Genomic DNA, 14,103 nt, shown 5'->3' with positions numbered 1-14,103 from the left:
CACATTCAGTCATTATTCCAAGTTTTTTTCTTCCTAAGTATCATAGACACCTCCTCTGACAGGACATTAAGTAAGAAAATGAAGGGGTCTAAATGTGGTAGCTACCTGATCGCTGTGGCCAAAATAAATTATTATAGGAAACCTTGAAAGTTCTATATGCATTTGTTCTTATTTCAGTTTAATCTACCAATGCTTTGATGTGGCCTAGATGTATATCTTGTTAGACTTTCTGCTGGCTCTCTTTTTCTTTGAGAGGTAGCATGGTGTGATGTTTAGAAGGCAGGACTTGGAGGTACAGTACAAGTGCAAAAATGATAAGATCCTTATATGAATTGGGATGACATTCTCCTGTAGACAGATAATAAACCTGGTATTGGACTAGTTTCATTAGATGTAACATTGTGTATTTAAGGCAGTTGGAGAAGGGAATCTGGCACTCAAAAGAGAAATCAGGGCTAAGGATAGAGATCTGGGAGTCATTTGCACAGGTGTGGTAGTTAAAGACCTGGAAATGAATGTGCTTGTCAAGATAAAGAGTATAGATAAAGTATAAGCTCCCTGAAGGCAGGAATGGTTCATTTTTGGTTTTGGTATCCTCAGTGACTTGCTCATTGTAGACACTCAATAAATGCTTATTGAATGAATGAAAGAAGAAGGGACCAAGGATAAAACCTTAGGGACCATTCACTTTGATGGATTGAAAAGAAGATGGAACAATGGCAAAGGAGACTGAGAAGGGAGGATGAACAAAGGAATGTGGTATAGAAGCCATACCCATGCACATAACCCTTTGGAGGGGGAGTGTAAAAAAAGGACTTGATGAATATGGAAGCATATCTGCATAAAAAGGGGCTGTTGTTTTTGTTATCCAGTTGGGTTTGACTCTTCATGACCTCATTTGGGGGTTTTCTTGGCAAAGATCCTGGAGCGCTTTACTACTTCCTTCTCCAGCTCATTTTACAGATGAGGAAACTGAGATCAACAGGGGTAAGTGACTTGCCAAAGATCACTTAGCTAATAAGTGTCTGAGACCAGATTTGAACTCAGGAAGATGAGTCTTCCTGACTTGAGGCCCTGTGCTCTATCTACAATGCCACCTAGCAGTCAAATAAGAAAGGATCCTTGTTCATTTCTGTCTATCGGAATCAAATGTGTCCTGTGTCTGTTCCATTTTGGGGTTATTATAAAGAACCAGGGTACCCATTCACAAATTCCCTAAATGGTCAGTATGGTGGCACAATGGATGGAGTGCTAGACCTAGAGTCAGGAAGACCTAAGTTCAAACCTGACCTCAGACACTTATTAGATGTATGATCCTAGTCAAGTCACTTATCCTCTCTTTGCCTCAGTTTCCTCAACTATAAAATGGGAATAATAAAATACCCACCTCTGAGAGTTGTTGTGAGGCTCAAATGAGGTAATAACTGTGAAGCACTTAGCACAGTGCCTGGCACACAGTAAGCACTATATAAGCTATTTTTATTTTTATTATATGATGGAGGGGTTGGAAAAAGAGTGGAAACTTTTGTCATCATGTCTTTCCACATTTAAACACACCTTATGTTTTTAGGAAAAACAAACTTTTATAATAAATCAACACCCTTGAAGTCCTGAATCTACCCCTATGCTCTTTTTTAATGGATGTTTCCATATCAAAGGCTTATCATACTAATTAAAAATGTGAGGATCTGATTTTTTTTTAGCTTCTAGCCATCTTATCCTTAAGCCTGCCTGGTGTCTCAATTTACTTACTTTGACATCTCCTTTGGCTCTAAGACTCAATTGACCGTTCCAAGTTTCCTTTGGCGAAATGAAGTAGGCTGAAGATGTTGGTCTCGGTTAGGATTTGGAGGGCATCCTCAAATCTGTCTGCCCTCTCTGTGTAACACTGCATGGTGCAGCCTCTGCAGCAGCCGCAAATCCTATCTTTGCATTTGAACACGTTGATTTTATTGTGCACTGGAAGGTGCAAAATCTACAGCAGGTTTCCTTGTCTAATTTGTGTCAGCAAGTAATCTTTCTAGTCCAAAGGGCCGATGTAATGGTGAGAACAATTTATTTCCCTCTGGGTAGGTAGAAACAGTTGGGCTCGGTTTCTTAAGAGCCTTTGTTCAGGAACATCTGTGTTGAAACTACTGTAGTTAACAGATGATGTTGGCAGTAAAAAAAAAGAAAAAGAAAAAAGAAAAAAAGCTTTGTGTTATGTCGTTGTCAAATTTGGTAGAACTCTACTTAATAATTATCAAGAAAGTGGTCTAACTTGTTATTACAACAGTTTTATTGCAGATTGCCAGTTTAAGACCTTTTTGTGACAAGTGACATTTTTCTAAAAACTCTTTTCTCTTCCCCTGTAATTATTTTGCAACCAACCACAACTCTTTGGACATACTGGGAAATGTCATTTGGAAGAAAAAAAAAGCAGGAATTAAAGGCTGCCAATCTGCCAGTGTAATCATGAAGCCAAACTTCTGCCTAATGTTACTACCCCACTCCCCATACAATGGTGGTGACATGGATAGAGGAGGGAGGACTAGGAAATCAACGAAATGGAAGGAACCTCAGAACACTACTAGTCCAATCTAGACCTCATTAGGAGCCTTCCTCTCCAATAGCCAGCTTTTGCATAATGACCTCCACTGAAGGGAAATACTCTGATTTTAAGGCAGTTTTTGAGTTGAGTTTTTACCTTTGAATTGCTCTGATTATTAAGAAGATTTTCCTCCTATCAAACCCAAATTTCCCCCTTTGCAGCTTTTACTTATTGCTTCTGATTCTCCCCTTTGGAGCGAAACATAACAAATTATTGTATCATCTAAGGGATTGCTCTTCAAATACTTGAAGGCACTAATCACATCCTCCTAAGTATTTTCTTGTCTGGTGTACACCTTCCTAGTTCCTTTAACCAATTCTAGGACAAGTCTTTCACTACTCTGATCTCCTGAATATATTTCAGCTTACCAATGTCTTTTCCAAATATAGCTTCCGGAGCAGAGTACAATACTACTGATGTGGTCCAGCCAGAGTAAAATACAACCATGTTATCATCTCTCTGGTCCCGGGATGCCATGCCTCTCATAATGCAGCCTTGGTTTCCACCAGATTTCTTGGCTGCCATTTCCCACTTTGGACTTACTTTGAGATTGTAATACATTAAAACTGGAGTCCCACAAAATCTGCAGCCCCACATTGTTTTGAGATGAACTTCTGTCTAGCTACACCCCTCCCATATTTTTCTCATAAAATTGATTGAGCCCAAACGTAAAACTTAGCCTTATCCCTACAGAATTCCATTTCATTAAATTTGGCCTGATGTTCTAGGCTTTAAAAAATCCTGACTTTGTCATCCAGTATACTAGTTATCCTTCCTAGATTTGTGCCAACTGCAAATTTGATAAGTGTGTCATTTATGACTTTATCCAAGTCACTGATGAAAATGTTACAAAGCACAGGGCTGAGCATAGATTTCTGAGCCACTACACTGAAAATGTCTTTCCAAGTTAGCATTACACAATGAAGGACTTCTCTTTGGGTCTGGTTGTTCAATCAATTCTGAATCCTTATAATTTAAATTTTTGCTTAGCTACTTCTCATCACCTTTTCCATATGAATATCATGAAAGATTATAAAATTTATCTCTTAGAGGCCAGTGAATATTTTCCAACACCTAACATACTTCCAGGAATATAGTAGGGGCTTAGTAAATGCTTTGCTAAACTGTATCTACCATATTCCCCTGATTTCCTAATTTAGGAGTCCATGATAAAAGGAAATGAGGTTGGTACAGCATCGACTGTTCTTGATGAAGTGAGCAGTGTTAGTTCTTTGTAATAACCCCAATCTTTTCATATGTTCACTAAAAATTCCTTTTGAAAATAACAGTAGATTATATGGAAATGTGATTGGCATGCTTGCACATCAAATTGCTTACTGAATCAGGGAGGAGGGCAAGGAGGGAGGAAGAGAATTTTGAAAGCAAAATTTTTAAAAACAAACATTAAAAATTGTTTTTACATGCAATTAGGGACAAATAAAATATTATTAAAAAATAAGAGTAGAATGAGTTCAAATCTGGCCTCGGATGTTTACTTGGGGTGTGACCCTGGGCAAGTTACTTAACTTCTGCTTGCCTTGGTTTGCTCAACTGTAAAATGGGGAAAATTATAATACCTACCGTACAGGGTTGTTATGAGAATCAAATGAGATATTTTTAAAGAGCTTAGCACAGTGCCTAGCACAAAATAGATGTATATAAATACTTGTTCTCTTCCCACTTCTCTTCTCTTTCTATATTCTATAACTTTTCCAGTACTTAAAGTTCACTGGCCTAGAGTTTGCAAACTGTATTCTTTTCCTTTTAAAAAAAATTAGGACAGTATTTTTCCTTCTTTAATCTCATGGTACCTCTTTGGTTCTTCAGCATCTTTCAAAGCCTATTGACAGTGCCTTAGCAATCATATTAGCCAGTCCTTTCATTACCTGAGGATGTCATTCATCTGGGCCAAGAGACTTGAACCCAAAGGCATGTGGGAGGTTCTTTACACTTTTCTTATTTATCTCGGTACCCTACTAATCATTTTGGCTCTCTTCTTTCCAGTTCAAAGATTATTCTCCTTTGCATATGAAGTGAAATAAGAGTTCACCTTCTTTCCGAGATCTATTATCATCCCACCTACCATGTTAGTGAGTGCATCCTTTCTTTGGTCTTTCTTTTTTCCCCCAATATGGAAAAACACAAGGGCAACAGAGATAATCAAAACCTTTAAAATTAGCAGGGAGAAGACAAAGAAAGGTTAACATAGATTAGAAAGGCAAATAAAAAGGTCTTGGGAGGTTGACCCATTTAAGGAAATCTGCTCACTCATTAAAGGGAAAGAAACAGTGAGGTATAATGTGATGAGTCAAACTTTAGCCCAAGGGGGCCAGTCTTGGAAACCCTGAAAGAAAATGCTTGGGGCATTTGGAATATGGGGAATATGGTAGATATATCTTATGTTGATTGTTAGCACAGCTTTTATTAAGCCCCTACTATGTTCTTGGAAGTATGCTAGGTATTGGAAAACATTCACTGGCCACTAAGAGATAGATTTTATAGTCTTTCATGATACTACTATGGAAAAGTTGATGAGAAGTAGGTAGGCAAGAAAAGTGACAGAAGAGTCCTGGGCCTTCTTCTCTCCTTCCTCTATACTATTTTGCTTGGTGATCTCATCAGCTCTCGTGGAGTCAATGATTATCTCCGTGTAGATGATTCTTGAATCTACGGGGTGTTCCTAAAGTTGGGGCACACAGGCAAAAATTCATAATTTCAAGAAATGAAATGTTTGAAATTTTCAATAACATTTTATTTAATTGGAATATTAACAAATAACATCTTCAATATGATTTCCATCATTTGTGATGCAAAGGTTGATGTGCTTTGCAAGATTCACATGAACTCGATGCAATAACTCAATAACTACGCATTGCCAACAATTTAGCACATTCACTCTTGGAATATGAATGTGAAATCATATGATGTTATTTGAAGTTAAAGATGCTATTTGTTAATGTTGTATTTGCCTATGTGTCCCTACTTTAGGAACACCCTGTACTTGTCTGGTCCTAATCTCTCTCCTGACCCTAGTCTTTTATCTCTTATTGCCGAGTGGACATCTCAAACTGCATAACTGGTAGACATCTGAAACAGTAAAGCAATAATAACAATGTAGATGATAATTGTCAAAATGCCTACGTAGTTCTGTATCACAAAGTATGCGAGACTCTCCACATAGAAGGTAGAAGAAGTGAACCATTTATTCAGAGACCAGAGAACCACATCCCACAAGCCATTTATCTAATCAGTTCACTTCACCATAACAGCAAGGAACCCAAAACATTCAATACAGAATATAACAACCTGGAGCCTCATCATCCCAAAACCTCTCTGACCCCCTGCTGGGATCTTCCCCAAAACAAACTCACAGTACAGCTAAGTCAGCCTGTTCAGTTCTAACAATCACGACTCGGCCATTAGCAGTCATAACATCTTTCTCTCTCAGCATTTCCTGTGACATAACTTCCTTTTCCTATCAAGAAGCTCCTCCCAACATATATGTCTTAGGCTTCCTGTGATGTAAGCAGATCACATGGCCTATTAATGGGTGGGAAAGATCTTCAAATCCAAATTGCTACTACAACATCTTAAACTAAACTTACTATCTTTCTTCCCAAACTCTTCACCCTTCCTAACTTCCTTATTACTGTCAAAGGTACCACCATTCCCCAATCAGTCAGTAAGTCAGAAGTGCCTACTATGTGCCAAGTTCTGGGGCAATGAAAGACATGACAGCCTTTGTCCTCAAATGAGTCAGACTAAGAAGGGAGACAATATGTGAGCAACTATGCACAAATCAAATATATACAGTCACCCAAACTCTCAAACTAAGTAGCCTACCCAACTCCTCATATCCCCTCCTTTCATATCCAATTAGTTGTCAGGACCCATCATTTCTACCTTTGTAATGTTATCTCCAATACACCCCTTTCTATCATCTGGTGTTACCACCACCCTGGTGCAGACCCTCATCCCCTAACTCCTGGACTACTGTAGTGGTCTGCTATGGGGGGGGGGTCTCCTTACCTCAGGTCCCCCTCCACTCAGTCAATCCTCCATTCATCTATCAAATTGATCTTCCTTAACCACAGGCCTGACTATGTCATTCCCTTATTCAAAATATTCTAGTTGCTTCATATTCCCTCCAGCATAAAATGTATGATCCTCTATTTGGCTTTTAAAGCCCTTTGCAATCTGACTCCTCCCTTCATTTCCAGTTTTCTTAAACCTTACTTCTCCATGTACCCTGAAATCCAACGACACTGGACTCCATGCTGTTCCTCAACCACAAGACTCTGTCCCTCAGCTCCGGGCATTTTCACTGGCTCCATGCCTATAACCTTCTTCCTCTTTATCTCCCGCCTTCCTGGCTTCCTTGGTTTCCTTCAGATCTCAGCTAGAATTCTACCTTCTGCAAGAAAGCGTTTCCCAGAACTCTTTAACCTTGAGATTATCCCATTGAAATGACCCCCAATTTGTTCTTTATATGTCTTGTTTCAACATAGCTGTTTGCATATTGTCATCTCCTTTTGACTGACAGCTCCTTGACAGAAAAGACTGGTTTGTTTTTTTTTTGCTTTTCTTTGTATTTCTAGCACTCAGTAGAGTGCATAGCATACATTAGGCATTTAATAAGTGCTTATTGACTATGTAGTGTTCTAAAGTATCCTCCATCCACCTCTTGTACTCAGCCAAAATACTATCTCTCTCCCATATTTCAAGCGACTGCTAAAATTCTTGCTTCTCCTAGTTTGTTTCCTGGACTAAATAAATAGAAGGGGACAGCTTCTTCCAAATCTCCTCTGTCCTAATGTATACCCCTCATTTGTTAATTCTCCCAATATAATTCATTTATCTGTTGTTTATATGTAAACCCTATAGCCACCTTGTTTGACTGATTTTTATCTTAATTGTCTATCATTTTTTTCCTTGTCAGTCTATCCTAGATTCGTTCTTCATAAAGAGCAGGGGTCATTTCTGACTTATTCCATCTAGTGCTTATCACAGAACCAGGTATAGACAGTAAAGAATGGGAATGATTTTCTGGAAACCACAGCTAGCCCAGTGATCACTGAGTTGTGGGAAATTGAAAGGATCATCCTTTCAGGAGCTATACAAGGTTTCTCAGAAGTCTTTAAGCAATAACTTAAAGGCGCTCTAAGACTTTTGGGACACCTGTATAAAGCTGAGGTGGAGGGATTCTGCCAAGGGCTAATAGGATGTACAAATATCATTTCCTCAGTCCTAAGTTTAAGCTTCATTGTTTTATCTACTCTCATCATCTATGTCCCACTGGTGGTACCACCTGTCCCCCCTGCCCCCCCCCCCCCGCGCGCGCACACACACACACACACACACACACACACACACACACTCCCCAGCTCTTCCCACCTCTTCAAGAACCCCAAGGAGAGGATACTGGCATTTAGAAAAGTGCCCTTAATTATTTCTGGCAGGATCCCCACAAAGGAAACCATGGGGCAATTCAATCTTATTTGGTTAGCCACAGGTTTTCAAGTAAATAGTGGCCTGGAACTCTGCTGAGTTTTGAGTTTTCATTCCTAACTGAAATCCCAAGGAGTTATTCCTTCAATGGGCTTCCCTGGGGAAATAAATAATGCCTTGTTTCCCAAAGTCCTGCTTGACGCTGTTGTCTGTACAGAAAGAGTCTCTCGTTGACTTGAACATGTGCGTATTGGATTGTATGAAACTCACATATTTCAGTGGGGAGGAAAACAGGGTCCCTTCAGAACTGCCAATGCATTTCCCTGTGAAGATAGGGAAAATAAGTTTGGAAATTGAAACCTATCTCCTTTGTGGAAGATGAAAGAAGAGATAGTATGAGAGGGAAGAAAAGTTGAGCCTTCTAATAAGATTCCCAGTTTATAATCCATTTTCATAGTTCTGCCGAAGTAATCTTCCTAAAAGCACAGTTGGACCATGTCACTCCACTGGCTCCCTATTACCTTGGCTTGGCATTTAGAGCCCTCCCTTTCCAGGCTTATTGCATTGACATTCCTTTCTTTCTGCATTCTAGCCAAACAGTTGTACTTATTGAGGACAGGGACAACATATAGCATGGGACCTAGTGGATAAATAAGTGGTTAATAAAACTTGCCAACTGACTGACTGTTCCCCAAATTTTTCATGCCATTTACCACCTCCATGACTTTTAATAGGCTGTCCAAGAATGTATTCTTTTTTACCTTTTCCTTTTAAAAGTCCTAGCTTCTTGCAAGGCTTAGTACATGTTCTATCTTCTAAGAAAAACTTTTCTTGCTTCACTTAGTTGTTAGTAGCCTTACTCTCCTGTCTTAAGTTTGTATGTTTGCTTCCCCCAAAAGGATATAATAACCTTGTGGGCAGGTACTGCCTTTTCTTTTGTGTTTTTGATCCCTAGCACTGTCTTGTATATAGAGATGCTTACCAAAAAAACCATCAGACTGGATTGATTTGGTAGGAAGGGAAACAGTAGAAATAGAATATTTACTTTGTACTTCAGTAAAATGTCAGTACGTTTATTTACTGTTAAGGGATTATATGTATATTACTCCCCGTATATCATAATATAATATTATATATCATAGATAATTATATATTAGCAATATTGTATAATAAATATAAGTATCTTACTCCCAGAGAAAGGTAGGAGACATAGGGATACATGCCAACTGGAGCCAATCAGTCTGGTATCTAGCCTTGACTCTTCAGCTAACTACATTCATAGCCTTGGGTAAATCACAAATTCTTTGGGACTCAGTTTCCTCATTTTCAAAATTGGGAGGTCAGACCAAATGATTATAATGTCTCTAAATGCATGACCTTATGTTCTGCAAGAAGAGCACTGGGACATGTGATCTCTAAAGCTCCTGGTAGGTGTGTCCCTATAGTCCTGGCAGGCTGTCCCCTATAAATAACATGGAACTTCAAAGAAGAATAGAATTAAGAGATGGCATTAGGGAAGGTATGATAGGAAGAGAAGATGGGCTGGGATAAGGATGAGAGATAACAGGCAGAAAGTCACTGTGTTCTACTGGTACTTTCATAATGTCTGGAGATAATAAAGAAATCTGCTAGCACATTGGGTAGAACCCCTGTGTTGAACTTATGGTTGGGCAGGGACAAGAGTCACACAGGTTTAGATAGGCAGGCTTATCAAGAAGGGCTATCATCCTGGCAGTGTTTCCCCTGTCCATCTCAGGTGAGGTTTCCTGTGTTGAGTCAGATTAAGCTGCAGGCCCCATTCCTTTCCAGCAATCCCTCCAAGTTTCAGCTTTTCCACCAGCTCCCCTCAGAATACAAAGACTGTGGTTTCCATTGGAGGGAACATCCAGATTTGTGAGTTCACAAATCTATTTGAGAATCTGATTATTTTTTTCTTTTAAAATGATTTTATTCATGTTATAGAGAGCCATCTTTAGAGTTAGCGGCTCTGTGTTCAAGTCTTGCCTCTGACATATATTGGTTATGTAAGTTAATCCCATAGTACCGTCCCACTCATACCTCCAGAAAACCTCGTAGATGTCTTGTAAGGGAAGTAATTGGAAAACATTAAAGCTATATATGCAATTTAGCTTCTCTTACTGGGACTTCAAGGGGCCACATCTACATGGACATGGTATTAGCTTTCTGATGAACAAAAACCCCGGACCACCAAGGATGGGAAATAGCAGCCACTTAGCACCCCATACAAGCATATAGCTATCTTCCCCACACATTTAATGTGAGTAAAACTATTCATAGTTTGCTTTTAATTTTAAGAGTACATTTTCTTCACACCAGCCTTCTCAGGTGGGGAATCTAAATATTGCTGTCTCCATTCTACAGACGAGCAAACTGAGGTTCAGATCTGATGTGACTTTCCTGAAATCATGAAATTAGCAAATTTCAGAGCCAAGATGGAACCCACATCTTCTGTCTCCACATCTAATTTCTTTTTCTCCTGTACTGTGTTGCCTCATGTTTAAGCCAGATATAAATGTAGGGAAGTGGAAGCAAGAAGTAGCATTTGATTGTAACACTTTCACTTAATCAATCAATAAGCACTTATTAAGTTCTTACTGTATACTAAATACTGTACCAAGTTCTGGGGATATGAAGAAAGGCAAAAATATGGTCCATGCCCTCAAGGAGGTCCCATTCTAACAGAGAAGACAATGTGCAAACAGACAGCTGTGTTCATATAAGATATGTGTGAAGTAGATGTAATCTCAGAGGGAAGGCACTAGCAGTGGGGGAATCAGAAACAGCTTTGGCACAAGGTAGGGTTTGAGCTGGGGCAGCTAGGTGGCACAGTGGACAGAGTGGTGGGTGTAGAGTCAGCAAGACTCATCCTCCTGAGTTCAAATGTGGCCTCAGACACTCACTAGCTGTGTGACCTTGGCCAAGTCACTTAACTGTTTGCCTCAGTTTCCTCATTTGTAAAATAAGCTGGAGAAGGAAATGGCAAACCACTCTAGCATCTTTGCCAAGAAAACCCCACATGGGGTCACAAAGAGCCAGGCATGACTGAAAAAAAATGACTGAACAAGAACAGGATTTGATCTGAGTCTTGAAGGAGGTCAGTGAAGCCAGGAAGAAGAGGTGATGAGGAAGAACATTCTGAGAATGGGGGACAGACACTGAAAGGACATGAAGCCAAGAGATGGAGTGTTGAGTTTAAGAAACAGCTAGAAGGTCAATGTTGCTTGATATTACAATACATAGAGGGGAGTAGAGTTTTAGAAGACTCAAGTAGGAAAGGGTCAGGCCATGAATGGCTTTAAAAGCTCTATAGAACATTTTACAATTGATCCTGGAGGTAATAGTGAACCACTGGATTTTATTGAGCAGGGAAGAGATATGGTTAGATCTGACTTTCCACAGAAGCAAGCATTCATGCTTTGACAAAATGGGAAGGGCCATATATACTCTGGCCCCTTGATAAAGGGCATAGAGCCAATAGGAACTATCCCCTGAACTTCATAAGTAAGGAAAGAGAAGGATTTCTTTTCTCCTCTCCCTCCCCAGCAGTATCTATGGTGGCCATTCTCCTCTACCTTCTAAGAGGAAATCCAATGGAGAGTTGACATTGGCTGCATCCCAACAAAGAGACCACATCCAAAAAGACTGTAGTTCTCTCTCCTCTCTTCTTATGGCCCATGGAGAAGGAACATCATACTTGCCTAGTTGCCAGTCCTTTTGGGCATAACTCCACACCCCCTCCAGGGTCCCAAGAGATCAACTAAGACTTTCTGGAAATCCATTCCTTTGAGCAAGGGGCCAGAGCTCATGTGTCCCTCTTCATGGAGTCAAAGCACCCATGCCCAGCTCTGTGAGGATCACTCCAGTCCAGGCTTTCGCTATATAAACATAACCACTGTCGTGTGTGTGTGTGTGTGTGTGTGTTTTGTGGCAGAGAGGGGAGATCGAGTGATCAACATGGCAAAATCAGAATAGCTGACAACCAAAGCTGAGACCAAGCCTTTATCCATTAATTGAATCACAAATGTTAATTCAATGACCATGGTGCATTCAATTTGATGCCAGGAACTGGGGAGAATTCTAAAGTAGTATAAAACATTGACCTTGACCTCAAAGCCTTTATAACCTACTCAGGGAAATGAGACGTACACATGTGAAGCAGTGACCATTCAAAGAAGGGATGTAATCCAGAATTGCATGATCTAGATTAGGAGTGTTGACAGGGCCAGGATATTGGTAAGGGAGACTACATAGATATTGAAGGAGAAGTAGAGAGGACACAAGAAAATATTCAACATGGGGCCAACAGCATGAGAGAAAGGCATGGAGCCAGAAATTTGGCCAGATGCCTTCAGGACTGTTCTTCTGACCTCTCAGCTTGTGAGCTCCTATGGAATCCTGAGTGGCAGGGCCGTCCCGGGCACTTGCATCCAGCTAAGTATTATGATCATCATTCAATGTGCACTGGGGTCGGCTCTGAGCAACAATTGGAGCCATTTACACAGAAGCCTGGAATGGGATCCAAATCACAGGTCCACCTGCTCCAAATACCTCACTCCCCCTGCAGTTAACATTTTAGTACAAAATGAAATGACTAATGAATCTGGCCCAGTGTAAATCCCCAGACAAAATCCCAGCTTGGGGTCTGTGTCTAGACGTCCAGCACCAAGGGCAATTTGTACTTCCAATATCCAGTGCCTTATCAGCTTGCAGGAAAGCAGGTTTGATGGAGTGATAGGAGAAGGATAATGCACCCCCCACACACACACACCTCCCAGTCAGAATGACTGGAGAATGAGGATGCTCCTTGATAATGTTTGCATTAGTAAATGGAAAGATCTTAACAGTGTTATTATACGGCTCTCATCATTCAGAGAGACTGACCTGAAGGTTTCTTTCTTCTTGCAGACTGTGCTTTGTGAAGCTAAAGCTCTTAATGATAGCCATAGAGTACAAGTCCGCCAACCGAGAGAGCCGGTAAGTTGCTCGGACTCTGGGACTGACACTGATGATGGTGAACATGTATGCCCAGACAGCTTGGATCATTCCTTCCTAACTGGGATTTGTTTTCTTTGAAGCCTGATGCAGCCTATTCGGATACATTTCAGAACGCATTTACTGAGCCCTGCTAATGCCACTCCTATTCCCCAACCAATTTCCCTATAATTAATAGACTCTGGGCAGAGATTGAGCACTGGCTCTGGAGTCAGATATGGGTTCAAATCCTACCTTCAGTGCTTACCACCTATGTGTCAAAGTCACTTTACTTCCTGGGTGGTTTCCTCTTATGAGACTAGATGACCTCCAATGGCCCTCCAAGTCCTATATGTATAATCCTCTAATATTAGGTTTTTACCACGGACCTTCTGAATTCCCAAAGAGTGTAAAACCACCCTGCTTCCAGTTCTCTTTGGAGAGAGAAGAGCAAATACTGAAGTTCTCTGCCCAGTTACAAGCAACTCTTCCTTCCTACCCTAAAACTAAGCATCCCTTGGAATCTTTCTCTTGTCCCAGCTCCCTTTCAACAGGAAGGGACTTGCACATTCTACCTCTAGGAAACAGCAGATGGGCTCAGGGCTCTTCTGCAGCAGGCAGGGGGCAGAGTGGTTATGGGAGAGATCTGCTCTCTTGATATCCAAATTACAAGCAGCCTATTGTGTACCATATGCGCCTCTCCCCATACAGCCTGAATCCAGGTGGCAGAATATCAGTTTCATGTAAATTAGCCAGGAGAGCTGCACTCAAAGTCAGGCTGCTCCCTTTATTTATTTATTTTGCTCTTAATTATGTGCAAATCAGACTGATGGGGGGAATAGGTCTGGCTGGGATAGATAACACCCAAGTCAATATATGATTCAGTGCAGGGGGAGAGCATGACACTCTGGCTTGTCTCTATTATATTGAAGACATATTAAACTAACAATCTATGTCGTGGATATGGCATTGTGTATTGGAGAAATAATATAGATATTTCCCTGGTTTCCCAACCCTTCTCAACAGTTTTTGGAAGAATCAGAACACAAATGGCCAAGATTCTCGGGCTTCTG

The 14,103-nt window shown here is 40.5% G+C and overlaps 1 protein-coding gene across 6 annotated transcripts in view; it reads left to right on the top strand.

Moving 5' to 3' along the window:
• KCNMA1 (potassium calcium-activated channel subfamily M alpha 1) overlaps positions 1 to 14,103 on the top strand; it is a 901,346-nt gene that overhangs the window by 725,783 nt on the left and 161,460 nt on the right. For all 6 annotated transcript variants that reach the window (XM_036736100.1, XM_036736099.1, XM_036736098.1 and 3 more), the window contains exon 16: positions 12,965 to 13,033. In XM_036736100.1, coding sequence (XP_036591995.1) covers positions 12,965 to 13,033 — 69 coding nt within the window. The remainder of the gene's footprint in view (positions 1 to 12,964; positions 13,034 to 14,103) is intronic.

This window comes from Trichosurus vulpecula, chromosome 8 (genome assembly GCF_011100635.1).
Source record: "Trichosurus vulpecula isolate mTriVul1 chromosome 8, mTriVul1.pri, whole genome shotgun sequence".
Taxonomy (NCBI): Eukaryota; Metazoa; Chordata; class Mammalia; order Diprotodontia; family Phalangeridae; genus Trichosurus; species Trichosurus vulpecula.
Note: the sequence above shows the minus strand (reverse complement) of the source record. Positions and strands in the feature narration are given on the sequence as shown.